This window comes from Sebastes fasciatus, chromosome 9 (assembly GCF_043250625.1).
Source record: "Sebastes fasciatus isolate fSebFas1 chromosome 9, fSebFas1.pri, whole genome shotgun sequence".
NCBI classification, from domain to species: Eukaryota; Metazoa; Chordata; class Actinopteri; order Perciformes; family Sebastidae; genus Sebastes; species Sebastes fasciatus.
The window spans coordinates 22,050,928-22,077,541 of record NC_133803.1 but is presented as its reverse complement, the minus strand read 5'-3'; the positions used below and the strand labels follow the sequence as shown (position 1 = coordinate 22,077,541).

Here is a 26,614-nt window from a genome sequence, read left to right as displayed (position 1 = left end):
ACTCTGCACTCACCACGGTAACTCTATACCACCTCTATTTCAGCCGTCATGACTTCTTCACATGCAGATATGAAAATTGGAGGAACAGGATCCTCACCACTGCAAAAAATAAACTCCTGCAGGCTAGCACAGGAATAACATTAGACTAGATGTGATGCCATGTTTCAACTCTGAATGAAATCAGTTTGTTCAGTCCGATCCCTTCTCTCTCTATCAATCTTTCATCCCGACCAGCATGGTGGCTGCTTTCTTGAACAGTCGCTGAAAGACGAACGGAAAACAAAAAAAAAAGAGGGACAGAAAGAGAAAAAGGGTGGCGGTACTGTGCCTGGACCTGCAGAAGCGTTAACCCACAGCTCCACACAAACTCTTCACTGTAAACCTCTTCAATGCAACTCATCAAAATGTATCATAGTTTATGCCGAGAGAGGAAGGGAAAGGAAGGAAGGAATGCCCCCATGAACAAACCCAACATATTGAAAAAAGAAGTCATGTGCTGCAGGGATGGGGGCCTCTAGATGCCTCAAACTCACTCACTGTCACTCTTAATCTACCCAGATGTACAACAAGTGACATGCAGAATGTGAGGTCACACACATACACATAACATACTGTCTGAATGGGCCCCTTGAGTGAAAATAACGTGCATGCATGGTCCTGATGGCGGTGGCTCGGAGCCTTTTTTAGCATGTCACAACCTGTAATTGCGTACCTGGAGAGGAGGCGGACTGTTGGATGGAAAGATTCATTACATTAATATACACTGCAGGTTATCTATAGCCCTGCAATGATTCACAATTTTTTCTTTGTGGGCCAGATATTCAGGATTAATTTGACTGAACTGAAATTAAATCAGTGAGAAAAGGAAAGTATTGATCTCTATTCAACTTTAAAAAAAAAAAAAACATCTCCGTGTGCGCGTCCTGAGAAAATGAGGTCCGATGTACGTGCCTGAGCCGCGAGGTAATTTGTCATGTCTAATTGATGTCATGAGAACTAAGCTCATGCAGCAGGTGACAGAAAAGCCTGCAGGCACACACTGATTAAGGCAGACATTAGCCAAGCAGCAAATGACTGAAAACCAACGTCAAATTCTTCCACACAGTGGCTGACACCTGGATGGATTCATTTCAGGTCCACTGAATTCAAAAGCCGTGTGTTAAACTGCTGGCTGTTGCTAGAGAGCTGACCGGCTCTCTGACAGTGTTTGTTGTTTGTGGGCGAGGAGGAGTCGGGTTTGAAAGGGAACGGAGGTGCAGCTGCCGCGAAAAAGGGGCTCTTTAAAAGTCAGTGAAGTACCGCCGGGAAACGAATAATCCTTTTCATCTCGCCTCCTTTTCTCATTTGGCACACATTTTGTCACTCCTTTTTTTCTCTCTCCATCTGTCCTCTTCCTCCTCCTTTCACTTATTTTGCTCACTCGCTCTTTCTTCCCCCTCTGTGGAAAATTTAATGGTTTCCTGGGCTCAGAACGAGACATTCTTTCACTGTGAACAATAATAACAAGAGTAAGAGCCACTTCATGTAACTCTCTCACTCCCTCACTAACTGGATATTCGGTCTCTGTGTGTGTGTGCGTGTGTGTGTGCGTGTGTGTGTGTGTGTGTGTGTGTGTGTGTGTGTGTGTGTGTGTGTGTGTGTGAGTGCATCAAAAAAGTGCTTGATCTGTTAAAACCAGGTACTGCAGATCGGTGAAGCCAAGTGGGAGAGCGCCTCGTTTGTTATCATCAAAGTCTGCTTATTCAGTACTTAGAAATAACCGACATGGACGAGTGCTCACACATACACACACACCTCTGCAGAGAAATGGAAAAATCAGTACAGCGTGGCACGGATCTTTTACTCCTTGTTCTGTTCCAAAATGAAAAGTGGAAATGTATCAAATGAAAAGCTAATGAAACTCTGAGTACATTTTGCGAGCTGCTGAAGCTGGATGGTGAAGTTATTGGAGGACAAGGGAATAAAAACATGGTGAGAAAAATGTGTGGGTTGAAGTGCTGGGTATAAGGCAGATTATGTCAAGAACGTGACCCTCAGGTAATATAAGAAGATGTATAAACTATAGCTACATCTAGATATAGGTCTATTGCAAAATGTCTTGATGGTGCCAGGATTTTCCTGAGCATGCAGCGACAGGCTTTTCTGCTAGGGAAGCCCCAAGAAATGTGCACTTTCAGTGTTTATTCCCATTGGACCACAATCTATCCAAACGAGCTACAAATATGCTGCGTGACATTTCAGGCAATTATCAACAAGACAGACTTTAGCTCTGTAAGCCACAAAGTCTCAGTTTTTCTGTCTAAAGTCACGAAAGCGGGTTTATTCAGATGACTTTTAGCTTCACATGAGAGGCAACGTGAAAAAAAGAAGAGTGGCAGAAGGGCCAAGACCTTTGGTTTCATTTAGCCTCCAACAGCTTCACCTTCTGCTCTCTACAGCTCAACATCAGAGGGCCAGGGAGGGCCAAAGGGAGCAGGGACAGGAGCCAGGGGCAGGATGTCACGTCTAACCCTGAACCCACCAGCCAAACCAGCAAGGCTCTGTGGGACACTCCGTCCCAGCTTTGAGAACAAAGGAGAGGGTCTGACACTGGCCAGGCAGCCCCCTGTTCCTGGCCGGACTCCAAGTCTTCTAGGACCCTTTAAGGCTGCTCTACAGGACCATGTCCAGGCTTGGCACCGCTAAGAGGTTTTAAAACCCATCACACATGGAGCTGTTCCCCTGGGCACGCAGAGATGTGACCTGGCAGAAAAGACTTTCCGCCCAACTCAGAATTCAAGAACACTCTAAAATGGAAACACAGATAAGAGTCAGTCCACTAGTCTGTAGCCAGACACAGTCAAATCCCCAACACACATACAGCAGGAGGATACGAGAGGACAGGACAGACAAAAGGACAGCTCAGGTAGAGGCTTAAGGAAGTACTACTAGTTTTAAAAACTCTCCAGTGTGTCTATGAACTCTATATAGAGTCACCATAAAAAGACTTTCACAATGCTGCTGGTGTCAGTTACATAAACAATGCACTTCTATTGCTCCTCAGGGAATGAGAGTACTGTATGAACAATCGTGTGAAATTCCTCAGAGAGGAAACTGGTTTCAGATAGATAAGATGGTTTTAGTATTCATCTCAGCATGTTGAGTTGAGTACGGTATTCTAAGCTCCACTGATATTGAGGCCATTTCCACTACATTAACGTTACGTAGATACATTTAAAGGTGCTCTATACGATATCCAGAGCATTAAAATAGCATCAAACATCTATGTCTATGTAAAGATATAGAGGAGTAATGTCTACCTGAGCAGAGAATGGAGTCACTCTCTCTCTGTGTGTTGTAATCACAGCTTCTCTATGCTTTGTTGACATTTTCGGGTCGGCCTTGCATGCTTTTAGTGCATGTTAGTGCATGTGAGCGTGCCCCACTGGCTAGCTCACGACCGCTGCTCTGCACTGCACTCATACGGCGGTTACAGCTGATAACGTCGTCCCGACCGACGGCGCTGTCGCGGAAGTGTAGCACCCAACCTCCAGTTCCCCCCCCCAGGTTAACACTGTTAGCTCTGTCAGCACTGTTGTATTTGTTTTCAATGATAGTGCTGTTAGCACTGTTAGCTACGAGTCGCCGGCTCAACTGTCGCCATATTGAGAGCTGGGTAGAGGCAATAGAAATGCTCCCTATCTCGTATGTAGCACCTTTAAATCACAGTTCGATTCAAAAGTTTACCTTGCACACATTGTTCAAATTGTTCTCTAAAGCTTTGCTATCCTAATTTAAATTCTATATAAACAATCAATACCAAAAACTCAATCTAGGGCTGCAGCTAACGACTATTTACATTATCGATTAATCTGCTGATTAGTTTCTCGATTAATTGATTAGTTGTTTAGTCTTTAAAATGTTAGAAAATGGTGAAACATGTCGATCAGTGTTTCCCAAAGCCCAAGATGACGTCCTCAAATGTCAGTTTACTGTGATAGAGGAGTAAAGAAATCAGGAAATATTCACATTTAAGAAACTGGAATCAGAGAATTTTACTTTTTTTTTCTTTGAAAATTACTCAAACCGATTATCAAAATAGTTGGCGATTAATTTTATAGTTGACAACTAATCAATTAATCGGTTAATTGTTGCAGCTTTAACCCAATCCCTAACTCAATCCATGTTGGTAAATAACAATGTTAATTGTTGTCGATAGACCAATTTGAAAAGCGTGGCGAGATAATTCACTGATCTGATTGAGAATCATAAATGTGACCTGCTAACCAAGACAGAAATCCTTTGGCTGCCGACGGAGCCCTACGACCAAATCATTATTTCACAACAAAAACAGAAAAATCCATTGATGACAACACATGTATGAGGTAACTGGTACAATTAAACACTAAATAACAATAATATGGAGTTGGAGGTGACAGAGAGTTAACCCCTCGATGATTCTGCTGAGTGAAGTATGTCGGCAGTGTTCGTGAAGCGTTTACAAGCTGACAATTATATATCAGCCATTTTTATATTTTCTTTATATTATTCAAGCACATTCATTCTTATACAAATATTTCCAAAAGGCTCAGGATTTGGGTGTGAAAAGCACCACCAGCGTGCACTGAAACTCAAATGGAGGGGCAGAAATGTATTTCTAAATGGATCCACATTGGTCGATGGGTATAGAGGGAGTTCCCTGAAGAGGTGGCAAGCAGGAAGGAGGGGGTAGGTGGGTAAAATGAGGAGAGAGGGAGTGGTGTTCAAGGGGTTTGAGTGGTGTCCAGCGGGGTTCAAGTGCTGGTGTTTTGGTCTTTAGAAGAGGCAAGCAGCAGGACTGAGATCCAGAAACCCGAAAACCTCCAACACAATAACAGAGGAGTTTGGGGCTCCCCCATCTTAGTGACAATTCCACAGTATGTCTGTGCATTAATGAACTACTTGGGCTCATATGCAAATCAGACAATGGAGCGAGACACTGTGCATGTGGTGAGAGTGTGTTTGAGCGCGGGTGTGTTTCTGTGGGAGTGTGAGAGCCCAAAGGTGGGAACTGGGCAACCTTCTCACCCTTGTTCTGTGTTCCTCCCCGAGCCGGGTAAAATAGGAAGAAGTGGGGAGGTTGTGAACAACGCGCCGCAATGGCAAACACACAAGAGCAGATATGGGGGGTTGGGGGAGTAAATACCAGCGCAGGGGGGGTTAGGTGCTGTGGTAACAGCGTTCTCAGACAAACAGCGTGATCAAGATTCAACACACAGACGCATAAACAGAGAAAAACACGCTCACATGCATTCCATACACAGACTCCCAAACCGAGAAAATGGGCAAAACAAGATGTAAATGGATAAAAAGATGTGGCACGTTGCCATAATCCCCAACAAGACATCAGTCTCCCATGGACAAGAACAAGCTCTGGGAACATCTGAATGAAATGACAGAGAAATAGAGGAATTAGTAGATGGATGAGAGAAAGAAGGATGAATGGGAAATCTTGGCCAAACTAATGGACTTGGAAAGGCTGCTTTCTTTCACCGTCCTCCTTGAAGCTATAGATCTTTAACTGGTGTTTGGTGTGAATGTTTGAGAGTAGTGGCTCCTGTGAGCGTATACATTATGCATTTTGATTAAAAGTACATCAACTGCAGTTATGTAAAATTATGCATACATATGCGCATGTGTGCAACACACTCCTTGCTACTGAGTTGCCGTCAGTGTGACCTTCCTCTCAACCTTTAATGTCTTCAGCAGCCTCGTCCTCTCTTCCTTGCCTGCGCCTCCCCTCTATCCTTTTTTTTCTCTCACACTCTACTTAAATTTCTCCTTGTTTTTATTCCTCCCAACTTGAGGTTTAGTGCATATGAATCAGCTGTTTTAAGTTTAATAACGTTTCCATATGTATTTGAGTCTATATTGCATTTGAATGTTCATGTTGTCTTGATAGCGACAGAAGATCTCTGACAGGACATACCTGATCTACCTCAGGATTGTTATACACCATCTAATCAAATATCTCCTCCTACAGTAAAAGGTATACTTGATATGTATCACTAAGCTGGATAGACGTATGGACAACAAAATTCCAAACTGTAACACATGAAAAGTGAGAGCAGGTGCCAGGGTTCATGCGGAAAAGCACATAGGTAGGCCCCTGTTGAGGCCTTCGCACCTATAATAACAAAAGTAGAAGAGGAAAAGAGGGGGGCTGGTCTTCCTCTTCCTTTACAAGCAGGCAGTTGGGACATTTAGTGCCTCTCAGGAAGATAGAAACCTACATTATGCAGAAGTAATCAGAGGAACAAACCACTTTGGTCACTGGCCAGAGAGGCGAGGACCAATTCTGGAGAGAGAGAGAGATATGTAAATAGTGTGGGTGAGGCATCGACACATTGGAAATTTACTCATCATCCTGATGTGCCCATAAAACAGTTGAACTTTAGCTTTACCATCTGTCCTCCACACATGATAACGGCACAATAAAGGGCGGATATGAACGGAGAGATGCTGTGGCAGCGAGGCTCAGTGTGAAACATTAAAACAACAAACAGACAGAGCAGAAACATTTGTCTCACGTGAAATGGGCTTGCACATCAAAATGTTAGTCGTATATCATCGTGGCATTTTGGGGAGCTAGGCGAAAACTCAACACTTTATGTGAAATATTATAAACAAAGCATGGAAACACAACACCGCTGAGCTTAATGCTGTACATCCATTAAAGCGGGTTATCATTAACAGTTAACCGAAATTAGCAGACAGAGAAGAGGGACACAAATTTAGCAGTGATGCCATAGTTAGTAAAGGGACAGGAGTTTATTACATTAGAGCAGAAAGCATTTACACTGCCGGGAATATACTGTAAGTTTAACTCACACTAGGACCATCTAGTGTTGCAGCAGTCCTCTCGTTGTTGCCAAAAGATTGAAGTATTAAATATAATACTAGTAAGGTCTTAATCAAATTAAAACCGTCATCAAGACGTAATAGAAGGCAATCTTCAAATCACAAAAGCTGCGATAAAAAAATGTCACAAAGGAACAGTGTGTCGGAACCTATTTTGGGTTTATACAAGAAGATGCTCGACAGAGTCAGGTATTGTGCAGAACGTGACTTGCTACTGATTTGATTCTTCATAATGTTCTTTTTTCAGATTTTATTAAAAGAGTTAAGTCATGATGATGATATTACATGTTTACCAGGCTTGAAGTTAGCAATATTGTACTGTGACTGAAGGTTTTTTACAATTCAATAGCTCAATAAAGATACGTTATTCATCAATTCATGCATCAATTTATCCCATTTCATCATAACATGAAGGCCTGGCCGACGTGAAAGAGCAGTTTATACGTTGACTGTATCTAATGTTGTGTTGGACCATTTCACAGTTGTAAACGTAAACATTCCAAATGTGTCCCAGTTTATTTCCTGTTGCAGTGTATGCGAATGACATCAGCTGACAGGAAGTAAACATGGACCCAAGCTGTTGCCTAGCAACACAATTCAATTTAATCTATAGAAGGATTTATTGCTTATGTACAATGAATAATACAGAAGATAAAGAACTTATCTTAAAATTGCATACTGAATCGCAATATTGGTAAAAAAAAAAAAAAACGTCAATCAGATTATTTTCCCATATCGTTCAGCCTTAATAATAATATAATATCATGTGAAAAATGCTCAAGGTGATGTGGAAATAACATATTAATAATAATATTTTGAAGTATCAAACATGTGAGAAACAAATCCATTTGATCTTGTTTAGCATTTGGAGATGCCGTTTAGTGTTTATATAAAAGGTGAAAAACATGAGAAACGTGTTGAATGTGAGACAATCCATACCTTATAGCGCATCTTGGGACAGGAGTGAATGTAAAAGCCCAGGTAGTAGTAGCACAGCTTGGGGGACTGTTTCTGCAGCTGCCTGGTGAAAGTGATCTCCCTGTGGCAGGAAACACACAGACACACCTTTTCAGAGAGGCATGGTAAGAAAAGGCTCAGGCTTCCAGAAACAGCACATATGCATGCGTTACAATGATGGCTCACTGCAGCACCACTTTCTTTCAGCTGATCCTGGTTGGAGGTGCTGTTTTTCATTTATGTTTATGACGGCTGATGCTAAGTAGTTTGCATTGTGTTTTAGCTGCTAATGTATGTGCGTGCAGTTAGACTTTGTATGCTAAAGGACAGTCAAACAAATGACACAGGTGGTTTTCATCACTGAAAACAATAAGCCAGACAAATCAAAGAGTAATTTAGAACATAATTAATATTGCAATACCCAAAAAGTAGTGTCTAAGTGTACACCAACTAACTTAAATGTGTTTAGTTACAGGTTAGAGTATCAACAGCATATAAATGAGGGCATTAAGAAATAACATTGGTCCTAGCTGCTCTGACTAAAGCAGTGCCTAAGCTGAGGAAGTAAACACCCACACTCAAAAAGGCAGCTTTTCTTGGTCTCATTTCATTACACAAAAACAACTGCCTTCTCTTTATCTGCATTGAGCCCTCCGGCAGAAAAGAAGGTGGTGAAAAAGGAGGGAGAGAGCGTGTAAAATAAAGATTTAGAACTTGGAAGATTTATATGGCTTCTTCAAATACAGTAAATGTCTTGCCTGCTTTATTTTCCCCCAATAGTTTCTTCCTTAATTGCATCCTATTTCTAAAAGCCCATTTTCCCCCTTTCCCTCCACTGTTTCCTTCACTATTCCATAACTAAATTCCAGCTCCTCTTTCTTCTCTCTTTTTGTTTCATTCTTCCTTCCACCCTTCTGTGTTTCACCCGCTCAAATGAAGGGGGAGAATTCCCTTTCTTACAATACCTAACAGAGAGAGAAAGAGGCCTTAAAATAAAATAGATGCACTGAAAAATAAGACATGGGACAAAGCAGGCCGAGGCAGGGAGGGGGGGAGACAGGGAGAGAGAGAGAGCAGGAGGAGAATATAAAAGAGGAGGGTCAAGAAAGAGAAAGGGAGGGAGAAGAGAGGCAGCTAGAGCGAGGTGCTAGAAGGTCACCCGCTTGCTGCCAGGTTCCTGGGTTCCCATCCCCTCTCCACAAAAGCGCCCGGCAGGCCTGAATTGGGGGAGGGGGGTCAAGAGAGGCGAGGGGCCCATTCACAAAAAGCCCTGCGCCCTCCCTTCACTTGAGGCCTTCACACCCCCACCTCCACCCCCATGGCAGCAGCTTGAGTCCGCCATTATCCCCTCTTCAGCCATCTGACACTCCAGCACAAGCCAATTATCAAGCCCTCTGCTCCTGCAAAGCTTCCCTCATACTGATGTGCATACACACACACACACACACACACCCAGACACAAAGGTCCCATAATAGTGCATACCACAAGGTGCTTACTGCAGCCTCGCATGCATGCGGAAACATTTCATTACCAAACACTACGAGAACAGTGTTGATTGGCCAGATGTAAAGTGCAGAGTGAACACACAGAGGCTTATTTAATTAGGGAAATTAACCTGAAATAACACAGTTTAAGTACTGTAGGTACTGCATATATTTTAAAAAATAAATTTAAAAAATGTGGGATGTCCTGAGTCAGTCTGAAGGATTTGTGCAAATCCAGATCTTTATTGTCTATGTAACGCTTAATCGATTAGTTGTTTGAAAATGTCGGTGAGAAATGTCAACCCAAAGCCCAAGATGACGTCCTCAAATGTCAGTTTACTGTCATAGAGGAGTAAAGCAACCAGAAAATATTCACATTTAAGAAGCTGAAACCAGAGAACTTTGACTTTTTTTCTTTCAAAATTACTCAAACCAATTAATAATCAAAATAGTTGGTGATTAATTTAATAGTTTGCAACTAATCGATTAATTGTTGCAGCTCTAGCACAGTGGTTTGACTTCAACATGCATTAGACTGCACTTTTTCCTTAAAAATGATGCGCAACTATGGCAAAATATTGTAATAGTATTGTAATTATTGTAAATAATAATGTTCCAATAATGGAAAGTTGTAATGCCGACTATCCAAAATGTAAATAGTTTTACTTATTCTAATGTAGTCTTACTCTAGTCTACATGTGCATTCTGCCACTTTTTTATGTATGAAAAAAAAAATTTGATTGGTGCAGCTATTGTTGCTCATATTTAAGAACGTGGATGAGGATCAGGGGCAACATAACATAATCAGGACATCACATAAGAAAGTGATCGCGGTTGGACACCAGCTGTGTTTCCAACACACAGCGCCTCAGGCACCTCATTATGTGCCTCTTTACTTCTCCTCCTCCTCCTCCTCCTCCTCCTCCTCCTCCTCCTCCTCCTCCTCCGGCCCGTGGCAGAAGGAGCTACACTACTGCAATAAATTTCTCAACATCCCCCTCTCCTGTTTCTACCGCTGAATAACACGCACAAACTAATGTACAGAGGACCGAAATACACATAGGGTTGTACTTGGTTTTTTGTACTTTACATACAACCACGAGTGTAATATAATCTAAACTCTACAGCTGTTTCCTCAGATGATGACCGGGCAAATATGTTTAACAAATCAGGGTTCCCACTGAAGCACTTTTCCCTGTCTTTCCATAACCTTTCCATGACTTCTTTGTTGCTAGGAAAAAGCAACGTTCTGCTACATACTTCAAATGTACATGATTGTTTTAAAGGAGTGCACTTGTACATGGTTGAACAGCCCGTGTTCCAGTCCAGTTGGGCTTGCTGTGGAGAAGAAACACCGTCTAATGTAATGAATGTTTTCACACGTTGTGTGGGGGTGTGCGTACATTTATTCTGAACAGTAAGTTTTGGACAGAGTCAGCCAGGCCAAGCAGACGAGGGAGTGTCCAGACCTGATCAAAGGCCTCGGCTCTGGTGTCTGTAAACAAACGGGAGGATTTTAGTCCCGCTGGCTCTCTTCTCCGAGGCCTCCTCCACACACCGAGCACTCTGTGTTACTCTTGGAGTCAGACTCTTAAAATAACAAGTGATGACCAGGGTGTTCCCTCTATATGAGCAGAGCCTGTCTGTCCGAGCTGCTGGGCTCACTTAGTGTGCGATTACACATGTATGCGCACACGAATGACCGCTCACAACTCACATACGAGCACCTGTACAACTTTGAAGCGGAGATCACCCGGTCTCCCACATCTGTGCAGAAATATTTTAAAAAGCCTTTCTCACATTATTGGGTTACATTTTTACAGGAAACGCCAGATATGTGCGCCTGTAGCGTATGTGTGTGTTCTCTTATTTCATCTTGGCAGAGAGAACTGTCGTCAGCTGAACCGCAAACGGAGCACCGCCTCGGCCAATCAAGTGTGAAGAAAGAGGTACTTTTCCCCAACCTACTCTATTATGGCACTTATAGTATACAGTTCTAAGGAGAGATAAAAATTTGGGAGGAGACAAAAAGATCAAGAGTCAGGGAGAGAGGAGGTTAAGGGGAGGGCAAGGAATGAAAAGGGAGGAAGAATAAAAGAGAACAAAAGAGGTAATGGTCACCAATGAGAGGAAAAGCAATTCTTCTCTGGAAAGGAGCTACATCGAATCATTACCCTATTCATTTTAAGACAGTATAATTACTGTAAATAATCTGGATATTGATAAAGCTTTACTGCCCTCTACATCAGAATGTGTTTGCATTAGGGGTGGGAATCACCAGAGGCCCCACGATACAATATTATCAAGATACTTAAGTCATGATACGATCCTGGTATCATATGAAACTAGAAAACCTAAGGGTCCTGTTAGCTTGTCGGGAAGAATGCTAAATAACGCTCCAAAATAAAAACTGGCATGGACATTTTCAAAGAGGTCCTTTGACCTCTGACCTCAAGATATGTGAATGAAAACTCTGAGATGAACAGAGTGAAAACTGTATCTTATTAGATAAAATAGATGTTGACAAACTGCATAAATTTACATTTGAAAAGGTAAGATATCGCAATATATGTGGCAAAATGTTTAAAGATGTTAAGCTCGTGACTTAAGAATCGTGATAACATCGTATCGTGGGGCCTCTGGTGATTCCCACCCCTACAAAATATGGTCCTGATTTTATGAAGCATGAGCACTGACACTATCCCTGACATAGCATCGGGGCTACCAATAGTCTCCACCATCATCTAATATGTTTGAGACAACTATAACTACAGAAAGGGGATGATGTGGAGGGTCTAAGTCTTAACAACCAACCTGAGAGCAGAGTAGGAGCCCAGAGACAGCGAGGCAAAGTCTGGGTGGTAGTACAGGTAGACGGAGGACACACAGGTAGGCAGGATATCGATGACCCCCACCGCCACGATGCGCCCGTCCAGGCAGTACTGCTGGTGGAAGGAGCCGTAGCCCACCTCGGGCCCATCTGGAGAATGTTCCGCCTGGGGAAACAGTAAAAGAAGGTGGTCACTGGTCAAAACTATAGTAATACTCTTGTGTGCCATTTATGTAAGATATATAAATCACAGTGGAATGAGAATGTGGTATTTAATAGGACTGTTTTTATACTGTCGTATACACACACACACACCTGTATGGTGGTGTATCATAATCCAGGCTTTTCCCTGCCAGGCCTCACACATTATGTGCGGGGGTGTACAGTAGCCTCCCGTTCAGCCTGCTAATGGCTCCCAAATGTGGAGCGAGAGCAGGGTGGAGTTGGGGGGGAGCTGGCCACAGAAACTCCAGGAGAGGACTTTTTAATAAAAAGACCCTGCATGAGCAAAATCCATTTCACCAGGCGGTGGTGGAGGGTTGCCAAGCTTTCTCCAATATGTCTGTGTCTGCTCTCTCCATGCGGCATGAAAGAATGTGGGTGTAGGTGTCCACCCGCGTGCTCGAGTCTACCCCACTAATATAAACAGTTAAGTGTTTGACACACGTTGCGTTTCTCATAGGGATCCACATGCTGGGTTTTTTCAATCAAGTCACTTTACTGCTTTTATCACAGAAGGCTTAAGACTAGAGGCTTGGGGTTAGGGTTAAAAGTCAGAGTAAGCCAGGGTATTGGTTTGTGTTTGTGTGTGTGTGTGTGTGTGTGTGTGTGTGTGTGTGTGTGTGTGTGTGTGTGTGTGTGTGTGTGTTTCTTCAGTGCACTAGTAACAGGATCCTTCTCCTTCACCAACACTCATCTGGACCCAGTTAAGTAGCGCAGACGCTGCTAGTTGTCACAACACTAAGAGAGCTAGCTCGCTAATCCATCGCACCACTGGGCCCACACTCTGACCAAATTAAACCTGACCAAATAAAAACAAAGCACACACACACACACACACACACACACACACACACACACACTCCCTGCCGCTCTGTGACCCCCACAGGGCTGAACGTTACCAATGGGGTGACTGTGTGCCACATTCCTCCTTACCGCCATGCAAGGCTTTCTTAAGTAGAGCTGGTAGTAAAAATAAAAGTATATATCCCCCTAGCTCAGGCCCCTTGAACACTCAGGTCCGATTACCTGTCTGACACATCCAGAGTCCATTTACTTTTGTGTGTGTGTGTGTGTGTGTGTGTGTGTGTGTGTACGTGGGAGTTTTTGGGTGGGAAGGGATGATTAAATTGTCTGAATGCTGCTCCACATCAGAGGATATATGATAATATGATATGAGATAAAGATGATGTGGTTTCGGCAAAAAGGAGGAAAGAAAAAAAAGTAGCTATTTGGAGGGCAGCTCGGGGTGTTGAAGGGTGACAGGCACCACATCTGGAGCAAGCGCTGCGCTCTATGTGGCTCTGTATGTGTGTGTGTGTGTGTCGGAGGTTGGGGGAACTGTCTGTCTGTGAAAGCAGGCAGCCTGTTATTTCTTGGCAGCAGTTCCCCCAGAAACACTGGAGGCTTTGTCAGAGGCCCCCTCTGTGTCAGTTTAGAAGTTGTAAGTAAAAGGGAAAGAGCGAGAGGTGATCAGTGTGTGTAAGAGATTTTTTTCTCTTACCCCACCTTGAGCGTACATGCTTGTTGAGCACAATTATGACTGTGAGTGCCTGTGCAGTAGAAGTAATGTCCGTCTGCGTTTGCACGTTTGTTTATAAGTTCATACCATGTTCAAGGCCGATCTTGTCTGACTGACCTGTGCGTCACCTCAGACGACAGCTTAATGGTTGCGTCCTTGCCACCGTGACAACAATCTAAACATTCTCTGGAACTCTTCAAACCACCCCAGAGCTTCCCCTGCAGCCCCAAATCGCTCACATATGGCCTAAATGCAGCGCCGTGCGAGCAGTGTGCTTGTCTTGACAAAGTGGGGAGGTGGTGTAGCCTACTGCACGTTAGTTTCAACCATGCAAAATCATCAGAAACAGAAACCCAGTATGTGATATTGACTTTCAGACACTTTTCTGTGATCGTTTAAAGTTGTTGGCATTTGTAAGATTGCTTATTCGAGCCCCTAGGTTTGACTGTTTTGGCCTGGTGGATGGGCCGGTAATGGGGGGGTTGTGCAAACACAGTTACACCACATCAAATTCTGTTCTCAAATTCAACACTTTCTTTAAATATTTATCAGTTACTTCTCAAAATCCACATGAACCACTACTCACATCAGCCTAAATTAGATCCACCAAAAAGGTGGTGAAGAACACCAGCAGCAAATACCAGAAGTTGAGTTTTCATTAAAACAAACTTATGACTAGTGTGTTAACTGCATGGAAAATTAATGAGAGCACACAAGGACAAACTGTCTCCTGAGTTACCATTTGATCAGTTGCTAACAAGCAATGTAGGATTCAAAAGGGTATTTTTTAAACAGTCCGGCACAGTGCTCACTTATATTACATCTCTTCCAGCAAAATTCACGGCGAACAATGAGGGCAAAACAGCACCACCGATCTGTGTTAGCCGAATATTCTCTGGTCTAGCTCAGCTAAAAACACGAAAACACTGAATCCGTCAGCTCATTAGTGTGTCGTTCACTACCGAGCCTGTTTGTAACACCAACAACGTTATCTTCACTTCTCTTGTTCAACTGACTTTTTAGATAACAGACACTCGACTGTCCTGCTCTTATTACAGACATGTAAAATAACCACAGATACCCGCCTCGTTCATGGACTCATGGCGGTGCGCCGCTGCATAATGAATATAGGGGAAACACTGGAGTGGATGTTTGCTGCTATTTTTGGCAATTAAAAAAAAAAGATTATTTTTGGGGGGGCCTGGCAGGTGGTTCCCATGCCGTGTACAATTATAGGGAAACACTGCCACCCAAATATAAGCCTGAATATCTTTCACAAACATTTCAAGGACATTATTGTATATGGCTGGAAAGTCAGTGGACCAGTTTGTGGCCCATATGAGTCTGCTAGATTCTGCAAAGCACTGATGCCTTTTAAACATTAATTTATATGTTTTATGTTTAAAACATATCAATGTGTAACTCATTGATCAAAAGTCCCAGTTTGGACAAAGAGGGTGACATTTCATTCAATGTGATGACAAGTGTCATCTCTGATCAAAGCAGTTGTTTAGAACAATAACAGAAAGGACAAAGGCTTGGCTTCTGCTCAGAGGATGAGACCGATATTAGTTGAAGAACAGATTTTGGAAATAGCTTTGTGTTTATTCCATTTCATCACACCAGTAATGACTTGCACAATATATTTGGGATGAGCATGGTTTCATTTACAATTTCTTGGACCGGCGTTCGTGTCCTGTGTGAGTCAAGTAACTTAAGCACTTATGTTACGCCACTTCCGTAGTTTAACTCAAACGTTGGCTTATTTGTCATGTAACTTTCGTAATTAAGTAACTCTACTTCCACTAACTTTTCCTAAACCTAACCAAGTAGTTTTGTTGCCTAAACCTAACCGTTTATTTTGTTTGACTGTAACAAGCGGAAATTGAGACGTGTTGCTGGACATTCGTAGGAAAACACACGAAAAATGAGGAATAACTTTTTGTAAGATATCATACGAACCGTTGTATGAAGATACATTGATCTATTAATTATTTTGCTTTAATTGCTTTTGGGTAGGACTCTAATCAGTGGAGGATGATTTATTATGTTACCACTTTTTTTCTGCTTAACACCAACTCTGTGCTAATCTGCAACACAACAAGTTGTTAGATCTACTGAACCAATACTGTTGTTGTGATTCTGGCCCTGACCAGCAACAGATGTTGATCTCACACATTTTAGGGTCTCTCTCTCCTTGTTTCACACACAAATGTGCATCCAAACACAACAACAAACATACACAGAGCAGGTCCCACAAGCAGGCTGCAGGTGTAACATAGCTCACATCATGAGCACCGTTATTATAGACACTCACCGGCCACTTTATTAGGTGCAAGGTGTACCTATTAAAGTGGCCGGTGCTGGTACCGGGTGGTCTTCTGCTGCTGTAGCCCATCTGCTTCAAGGATGGACGTGTTGTGCGTTCAGAGATGGTATTCTGCATACCTTGGTTGTAACGAGTGGTTATTTGAGTTACTGTTGCCTTTCTATCATCTCGAACCACTCTGCCCATTCTCCTCTGACATCAATAAGGCATTTTCGTCCACACAACTGCCGCTCACTGGATATTTTCTCTTTTTCGGACCATTCTCTGTAAACCCCAGAGATGGTTGTGCGTGAAAATCCCAGTAGATCAGCAGTTTTTGAAATACTCAGACCAGCCCGTCTGGCACCAACAACCATGCCACGTTCAAAGTCACTCAAATCCCCTTTCTTCCCCATTCTGATGCTCGGTTTGAACTTCAGCAAGTCGTCTTCACCACCTCTAGATGCCTAAATGCATTGAGTTACTGCCATGTGATTGGCTGATTAGCTATTTGTGTTAACAAGCAATTGAACAGGTGTGCCTAATAAAGTGGCCGGTGAGTGTACGTCAGTATGCAAACATATGTATTTCTCCAAAGCTGTAAAGGACAAAGTGAACTTTACTTTACAGAACTGTTCTGTTGTTTTTCAGTAGATACAGCTGTTTTGGGCTTACAGCTGAGGCATGTACACTGGGGTCTGTGTGTTCACTACTATGGTACATCAGCTGGTGCATTCCTGGCTGATGTGTATCTCTGTTTCTTTACATAATGAAAATTCTCATCCTCTTCCTCTCAGGCAAAGAAAGAGAGAGATCAAATCACAAAAGGACTGACAGAGAGAAAGCTTGAGAGCTGTGGCCATAAAAAAACGTGGTGACTAATTGGCCAACACCCCTGTTAATGAGTGTTTGCCCCTTGGTTAGACACATTAGGAGGCTGTAAAGAAAAATAAATAGAAACAGAATGAGTGCACGAACCCCACACAGCCCATAAAACCTGGAGTTTCTCCAGCACATGCCCGTTAGACTTCACTGAGGTCAAGTGCAGGGACAAACACCTGTATGACTGCTGCTCATCGTGTTTGCAGGTATTGTTGTGCCACTTGTTATCAGACTGCACAAATGTCTGTTTTTGTGTGTAAACTTATTGAAACCCCCCCCCCCAGAGGAATCAGGGACAGCTGATGTTAATTACCTCAGAGTTTCAGCACGAATCCTCTGCAATTTTGGTGAAACAGAACACAGCGAGCAACAAACAAACAAGTCAGACAACCTGGGTCCTAATTAGCTGCAGTTGGATTTCTAAGTATGCCGTTTGCATACATTTGTATAAATGCAGGCTTACATGTGAGCTGATGAACCACACAGTATGCAGGTCCATGTGGTGAGTGTCTGTGTGTGTATTTTAATAGCACGCTGATTGAAGACAGATGGAGGCCGACACGCAGAGGTAGCGCATAATCACTCTGAAATGGAGAGCATTTGGACAGAGACAGGAGAAGACAGGGAGGGAGATCAGAGAAAGAAAGAAATACAAGTTGGGCGAGAGGAGGCCAAGCGAATGGAGACGAGCCCCTGAACCAGTCTGAGAGGAGGGGACAGTGAAGGCAGGAAGATATGTGAGGCAGTGTGCCACAGTATGTGTGTGTGTGTGTGTAGGACTGTGTAATTCAGTGTGCCTGGCCGCCAGCCTTGACGAGGTGATAAAAGCTTGTTTCCTATAAACACTAATGATGTTCATTAGTGAAGACCTGAGGGGGCCCACGGGGCAACGCAGTGTGACTGTGTTTGTGTGTCAGTCAGTTTGCGTGTGCTCCTGGACCTCAATCCTATTAAAGTGGCTGCTGTAAGTGCCCATCCTGGGTCTAATTGCTGGTGTAATTGTACTGACCCGACAGGTCCACTGGTGTTTGTGGAGGCTGTAGCTCACCAGGCCTGCCTAGAGCTCAGTGATGCCTGGCTGCACCTACATCCCACTCAGTGACCACAGAGAATACCACAGCTGTACAGCGGATCCTCTTCCACATGCCATCAATATCCTTCATATCAAAACTATCTAAAATAGAATCAGTCAATGGATTACAAGCAAGATTGTAATAATAAAAGCGAGGGTAGGCAGTATATTTTTGGCGTCATAGAGCAAATAAATCCATAACCTTTCAGCATATTGTAATTCAAGTGTTCTGAGATAAAACTAGACTTCTGCACTTCCTCATGGCTCTGTTCTCAGGCTTTAGGAAATCTAGCCCGAGACAGGGGAGACTTTGACCAATCACAGGTAATTTCAGAGAGAGAGCGTTCCTATTGGCTGTTCTACAAAAGCAGATGCACATCCCTTTCGGTGAAAACCTGATTCAAGGGTGGAATATCCTGCAGGAAAGGTTGCTATTCCAGCATTGGCAACAACTGCCTACACCGCAAAGCAACCCAAACAAAGAAGACAGACTTATCAAAAAGAGATCCTGACAATATTGGCGAAGCGTTTCAGAGATGGAGTGAAAAGTTGCTAATAGTTTAGCCTTCTGCTAACCGTATCCGTGAGTTAGCCGCAGCCGGCTAAGCAGCAGGCTAAACTATTAGCAGCATTTTCTCTCCATCTCTCTAATAGTTTAGCCTCCTGTTAACCAAAGCCGTGAGCTAGCCACAGCCCGCTAAGCAGCAGGCTAAACTATTAGCAACATTTTCACTCCATCTCTGAAACACTTCGCCGATATTGTGGCTCGCTAGAGCCTCAAATCACAGTATGTCATCTCAAACGGCTTTACAGGCCCACAAGTTTGCAAAGAAAACTGGACCGTGGTTCTCATAGAATTCCCGCTATATAACGGCATCGAGATTACAATCCCAATCGAGATGATGTTTGAAATGAATGACTAGTACTCGTACAGTTTACTGTATGAAGCGCGTGCATATGCCCGTGTTCCTCTGGTGGGAGGGCCTTTGGACAGTGAGGGGAGAGCTGCAGATATTTTCCAGAAAACTGCCTACCCTGGGATCCCACTTGACGTCAAAACATACTGCCCACCCCAGCTTTAATGCAGCAGAAGCTGATATCAAACCTAATTACTTCTTTTTGCTAACCAAGCCGATCGCCATCTGTTAGGTCCCGAATGGATGCCCATGAAGCTGCCTAATCAGCCTGTAATCTGTACCACACCGCAGAAAGTGAAGAGCAGTGGTATGTCCCATTCTGTGAAGGCCACAGGAAAGGACTGGTCTGAAGACCTTGTGTTGAACAGTCACAACGCAATCTGGACGCCACATTTCACTGTTTTCCTCCCTCAACACCCCCTTTCACTTAGACAGGGCTAAATTAAAACCCCTCCAATATGAAACAAAACCCCCTTCCTGAATCCCTTAAACCCCCCCGCTCAATCCAGCTGGAGGGCTCTTGAAGAGAGCGAGCAAAGGTGGTTGGGTAGGTATGTGCTGGACGAGGGGAACTCGTGTACATTTATCCCCTTTTGTGGTTGATGGAGAACTAAAGACTGAAACACTGGTCATTTTTTCAAATCATTATCATCATCTCCATGACACTAATTTCCCCAAGAGGACCTTCTCTTGGTTGTTAAATCATTACAGGTAACACATATGGATGGATATACATTTAAAAGGAGGTTTCAATGTCAATAGGCGAAAGGAAATACATACCTCTAGTGGTGAATCACAGAGAAATCTCCGGAACTGTGGAGGGAGGCAGACGGGGGGAAACAGAGAGAAAAACAGTTAGTTCTCCGGGTCACCAGCTCTTTGAAAAGGCATAAATGAAAACCATACACGTCTCCATTGCTGTCCCATATAGTTTATCCCTCCCTGTTTTCTCCTCACTCAGGTGTCACATATCAAATACAGGCCCCCCCTAATTCACAAAAACTGTATTTACACAAATGCAAACATTTAGCCTATCAACTGAAGCTCACAGTCCAGGGAGGACAGCTTAAATAATTAGCGTTGTCGTCAAAATAGCCTACCTCTGAACGCGCTTTAAAATTCACATGAGATATCAATTACTGGGGGACTTTATGTCCGTGGAAACATTAAATCTTTCTTCCGTTCTCTCTACCATTTCCTGTGCTCCTTCTTTTTTAGCGCCCGGGTTTGAGAGCAGTGTGTTTACAGACGAGCCGGCCTTGCAGGACTGGAAGACAAAACGTAGCACGCTTCCATGTTTCGGGCCAAAACCTCATCTATAATGAGAACCAGCGCGGCCACAGCGGAGCAGTGATGGACAGCTTTTGGTTTTAGTCTGTCTATCTCACCCCCATGCACCACACCACAGTTTCTAGTTCATATTTCACAAGGAAATGCTACAATCCAGCTGTGTCTTTCATTTGCAGATATGTTCAGCTTCGGTTCAACTGTCTGTTGAGCAGGACAGGAGTCTAGAATAGCATCAAAGTATCATAAACATATAGAGGTTCCAGACAGGACTCAATAAACAAGAAGGGGATATGAGTTATGTTATTATGACACTCCTTATTAACCGATGGCTGCCGTTAATAAGGTGTTTTTGTCTTGTTTTCCTTCATTCAAACCCTGACTCTAGGCTTGCTAACTTCTTTGCGGATATCAGTCTTTCCTTTCTATTAAAACTAATATGCTCTACAAAATACTGGAAATTCCCACAAGCAACAGCAACATCCTCTGTCTGTGTGCACAGCAGTACAGCTAGTAACAGCAACGACTGCTGAAGGAACGGTTCACTGGGTGGGACAGTCCTGGCTTATGTGCAACTCAAAATCCTGCCAGTATCCTGAACTCATCCTAAAAAGAGAGTGTGTTTCTCCGTTTGTCTGCCACAGCTGACGTACGTGTGCGTGTGTGTGTGTGTGTGTGTGTGTGTGTGTGTGTGTGTGTGTGTGTGTGTGTGTGTGTGTGTGTGTGTGTGTGTGTGTGTGTGTGTGTGTGTGTGTGTGTTGATGACACTAAACGCAGTGTTCTCCAACATGGGGGATGTTTTGGCAGAGAAGGGCTAACAGATGATCATCTGTCATTTCTATTTTACCTTCGCCTGAAGCAAACAGTTTTCACTACCTATTTAAGTCGCCCACTTGAGTTGGAATATAGTCAGAAAAATGACTGAATCCACAAGATATTACAGAAGTTACAGTCAGAAAAATAAGTGAATCTATAAAATGTGAGGATCAAGCAAGAGAGCTAGTGTACAAAACTAAAAGCAAACAATGCATGCATGCTCTTCTAGCTGAAGGGTGTTGTGAGCTATAAAAGACTCACTAACTGTGCACCCTGCAGTGTTGAATTCTTGAAACAAGATGTGACACACCGTTTTTACCCTGGACTCAACCTCACACCAGGACGGAGGGTGTAGAGGGGATGGACAGAATTGCTCAGACACATAACAATATGCCATTAAGTGTAATTTTAACTTTACATTCTCCTGCTCAATTCCATTAGGGCCAAGAGCACTCGCAAAATCTTGACATGCAGTTAGGGCTGAAACTTTTAGCAGCAGTAAAATTATGGTAATTCACTTCATGCAATTCTACTTATACATGTTTCTCTCATTTAAATGCATTTAAATTCTATAACCTGCTAAAAAGGAGCATTTTCTACATATTTTACACTTTCCATCACCAATGTGGAAATCTGTTTAGTTGACAATGATGTCATGCAAAAACATGCCTATCAAGTTCCCCACCTGTGTAACCATGCCACTGCCAGTAAAGTGTAATTTTCCTCCCCCTAACTTCGCAGTGACTATTGCCAGTTAACAAATTACCAACAGCAAAGCCTCCCAATGTGCAATACGGCTGGAGGGCACAAATTAAACTTTTGTTTAAACCTCACAAATAAACCAAATGGGTTTACCAACAGAACAACAGCTGCAGTTATTAGATGACATCATTTATAGGGGCCATGCCACGACACTGGCTGCTGTGCGTGTGTGGAACTGTGAATCTCCAATTGACCTTGTAGTGAAATGCCGAATTATTCGATTAGACAAGTAAGTGTGTGAGCTTTTACGCATTAGAGCATGTTAATGTATGCAAATGCATGGTAAGTTCTGATAGCTCCGAGCACGTCCCCTCCTCCTCCTCCTCCTCCTCCGCCTTTACCAGGCACTCATCATGGGGGCTGATGGGTAATCATACCAAGAGGATGGAGCAGCTTTCCACTGCTGTGTTAACTCTGCTTGGCTGGGTGAGGCCGCTCTCCTGGAGCCTGGCAGGGCTGACCCCTCTCCAGCCACTCAACAGACAATCAACAGACCAGACCAGCCCTGCCAGGCTGACACTCAAACAAACAAACAGACAAAATGCATTAACATGCACACACTCTGCAGGAGATGGACAGTCTAATGTGTAGGTACAGTCGCTCAGGCATGGAGACAGCAAGGGAACAAACGTGAATGCAATCTCAGTTTCCTCTCTCTCGCTCTGTATATCTTAATGCAACAACACACATGCCTGTAAACGGAGCCGTGTCCACGGTGCCCTCTGGAACGTTCTCATCTACAACACATGGAGTCCATCACTTCCTCTTTAACTCTCCCTTTCCTATAGTAAACACTCATCTGTGTACGATTAGAAGGGCAAGCAGCCGTCTCAAACGCACACACACACACACACAAGCTGTCGTGTCTTCACTCACACACATACAGTACATATAAACACACGCATCTGCTTAAGCCTAATTGCTACTTAGACCTCTCCGTCATTGTGCTCTTTACTTGCTCAAATGGCTTTACTTTTTTTAGCGACACTGTGCCTGTATTCACTCTCTCACACATTAAAAAACAATAAAACCCATTTCTTTCTCTCTTCACCAAACACTTGCTGACTAGATCATTGTTTATTTCAGTGTGCAACAAAGGAACTCAATGATCAATGGGTAAATACGAACAAAATACTAAGAGCTCTGACATAAGCTTATACAAGGTTTTACTGAATCTCTTGTTATTGTGCATAACCGTGTTGCAAATAGCTTCAAGCTGATTCAAGCCAAAAAGTTATTTTCCATTTTTACTGACAAATTTTATTGCCATTTCTCAGCTTTTTCCATATGCTTTTTTTTTCATGTGTCTTGGTTTTAAGGTCCCGGCCATCAAGAAGAGTAAATACAGATTTAACAGGATTTGTTTTCCTCGCAATGAATGCCACATGTGCAGGAACTCAGAGTCACGGCTCAGCAAAACAGTTAAGACCAGTAAGTGTGAGTAAGAGTGCGTGCGTGTGCATGTGTGTGTATACGCATGTGTGTCTAAATAATTGCAAGTTTGTGCTTCGACTCAGTCAGGATACCATGATTGGATGTGGAAGGAATAATGTCTGGCTCCCTTCCAGTCGTGGTATGACAGTAAATGCATACATCCTTAAACAAACAAAGCCATTCCCCTCCAGGACATCATACTGTCTAATGGTAGTTCAATTTTGGCAGGGTAATTGAACTTGCACACACACAATCTCTCCTATCGCCTGGCTCCGAGCCAGGCTGACGGTATTCCACAGTCTGTCCCTAGGTAATACTTTAATGGATTAATAAATACCTCCACAAATACTAAATGGCCCAACTTCCTAGGTAGCAGCAGCAGGCATAGAATGGCATGGCACCAAAATGTGCCATCACATCAGCAATGTGTTTCCCATTTCTTTATGAATGCCACAGGACAATGGGGGGCTCTGAGCTTCTGGGAACACAACGGGCGAGTTAACCGGGAGCTTGACAGGCAAGAAAATAAAATCAGTAGTGTTTAGTACTGTGGGCTCAGGAGTGGTTGTCACAGTAGTGAGTCCAACTAAGGGGGATAAAAATAAAGTCAGATTGGGAGCAATCAGGGTTCACCATGTGTAAATCAACTGCAGCGGGACTAGACCAAACTAAGGAGATGACAGCATGGCATCTCCTGTTCTGGTATTAATGTTACCACAGAAGAGGTTATTTTACAGAGGCCAATACCAGGAGGATGGTTATGTCTGTCAGAACCTGACCAGTGTCGACCATTGACATTTTATAAAGATGGACGACATGACAGCTCCCCAAAAGTGAAGCCAAAACATCTTGATCGCCCCCTGGTGGCTGGCTGCAGTATAGGTCACAAAGCCCGCCTCCTCCATGTTAGCGGATGGGACATGGGCCAAACAAAATAAATCAAAGTACACGTCAAATAAATTCTCCCTAAAGATGGTTTCTGTAATTTAAGGTAGTTCTGATCACGGTGATGTATGTTCACGTGTTCATTTTTCTGATAACTTTGATTTTAATTAGTTATTTGATGCTATAAAAAGGGGGTGAGAAGTCATGATTGACAGCTGCTCTGAGTGAAGTAGTTGTGGAGCCGGAGGCTCGGGAATTGTACGAGAGAGGAGATGTAACTTTAACTTTCCATAACTGTCACAAGTCTGTGTAATAGAACATGAGTCAATTTGATCATAAATGTAGTTATAGAGATATTATGTTTAGTTGTTGTGTATTTCTAGCCAAACAGCTAACGTGGTGCTAACGTAGCAGCTAGGTGGCTGAGGTTAACAAGATACAGCTGTGCTCGCCTCGTGATTGGCTCGGGCTGGTTTGTGTTGGCGGGAGCTCAATACCGCGGACCCACTGCCCGATCACTACTTTGCAGACTCTGGCTCCAGATGACGTCAAAATCTCAAGATGGCAGTTCCCGTAACTGGGTTATTTTGGCTTCACTTTTGTACAGTGGGAGGAAGTGGAGACGCGTCGTCCATCTTTATATACAGTCTATGGTGTTGACCTTTATATCTCCATGTAGCACAGAAAATGTGTGAATGTAGAAATTGTACACATCATCTTAATTAAACCCTGTCAAAATGAATATATAGTGTTGTTGCAAAGAGGCCAGTCTAACCACTCCCTATGGTAGAGATGTTGAGGTTAATTATAATGAATGACCTTTAAGAGTAATAAACCCGACCATAATTCACTCTGTGCTTTGACACTACACTACATTCAGTCAGTATCCAACCTGGAAAATCCGCCAATAAAAAAAAATAACTTTACTTTCTGGCACCCGAACAGACAGCAGCGTTGTTTGCTCAGTTATTCATCTAGTTCTTGAACCCATCCGATCCCAGTACAGTTATAAACCTGAGCTGAAGCTGAATTGCACACAAACACACGTTCCCTTTAATAGAGCTAGTGTTATGGCACTAGGAAAGAATCTGCCACAGTCTGCCCAATCTGACAGCTTTTATTATTTATTAATTACCTTACTTTTACAAGCTGGAGAATTCAGTAATTTACTGGGGCCTGCTGGCAGGAGGGTGGAGGAGGAGGTTGTTTTTCCAGCCCTGAGGGACAAAAGGCCCTCTCAGGTTAGTGAGAATGTCCAGCAGTTCTGCATCCTGACTAGACTTTATTTTCTCCTCTTGTATTCATATATAAAGTGGAGAAATGGGGGTGTACATATAATTTATAATACAATTTATTGTGCATTATAATTATTTTTTTTTAAATTTATGACTCTATACTTGGTGAACTTTTTCTCTCGTTCTTTTATAGAGGTTAAAGTTACAGCTTACACATTCAAAGAATAACGTGCAGAAAAACGTTTTTATAATTATAATTATTTATCGAGGACCAATAAATGCTACGTTTCTCCCAATAGAGTGTACGCTGCTCATGTGGGATAAACTGTTGTTGATCGAGGTGCAAAGACTGCAACGTCAACAAATGAATAAAGAAATTCATTTTCAAACTGAGCCACAACTAGGAATTATCAATTAATCTGTCAATTATTTGAAGGATTTTTTTTGTTTAGATTATTCATTTAGTCTACAAAATCACAGAAAATCGTGAAAAATGCTCAATGCCAAAGTCCAAGGTGACGTCTGAAATGCCACCGTAGTTCTCTAACATGCTTGGAAAGGCAGGGGTGAGCGGAGGGTTATTCGGTTGGTTGCAATCTGCAACCTCACCACTACATGCCACTAAATCCTACACACTGGTCCTTTACATTAAAATAGAAAAGCAGCAAAAAGCTGGAACAAGCATGTGAAGTGGTGCCCTACAGTAGGTGCGTAATAATAATCATGCAGTACCTCGCTCTCACTACAAGCGCTGGGGTCATCACCATGAATGGCCATCTGGTAGCGGGCGTACAGCGCCACCGACTGCTGATAGGACGCCTTGAATTGAGGGTCCTCAAAGTTGACCGGCACTAGTCTCACCTTCAAGCACAGGGTGTGGAGGGGAAGGAGCAATAAGGCGGAGGGAGGTTTTATAAGGGTTGACAATGAATAAAAGGACGTTGAGTGGTTAGAAAATGAATTTAAAAAGAAGAAAAAGAATGGGTGCTTTGGAGGAACAGTGCAGGATTCAACAATAGAGCCTTTAAACAGTGTTACACAAGTGTTTGGCATCTTAAGGTTCACATCAATCTCCTAGTCCTCGAGGCGAGCTGGTAACACAGCCGGTCTGTTTTGAGTTTGAG

General features: G+C 43.1%; 1 protein-coding gene across 3 annotated transcripts in view; it reads right to left on the bottom strand.

Moving 5' to 3' along the window:
* Positions 1–26,614, bottom strand: part of ate1 (arginyltransferase 1) — a 63,816-nt gene that overhangs the window by 19,221 nt on the left and 17,981 nt on the right. For 2 of the 3 annotated variants that reach the window (XM_074646655.1, XM_074646657.1), the window contains 4 exons: positions 26,223–26,351; positions 19,852–19,884; positions 12,136–12,317; positions 7,819–7,918 (listed from right to left, as the gene is read on the bottom strand). In XM_074646655.1, the coding sequence (XP_074502756.1) occupies positions 7,819–7,918; positions 12,136–12,317; positions 19,852–19,884; positions 26,223–26,351 (444 nt within the window). The remainder of the gene's footprint in view (positions 1–7,818; positions 7,919–12,135; positions 12,318–19,851; positions 19,885–26,222; positions 26,352–26,614) is intronic. The other variant, XM_074646656.1, reaches the window with a different exon arrangement.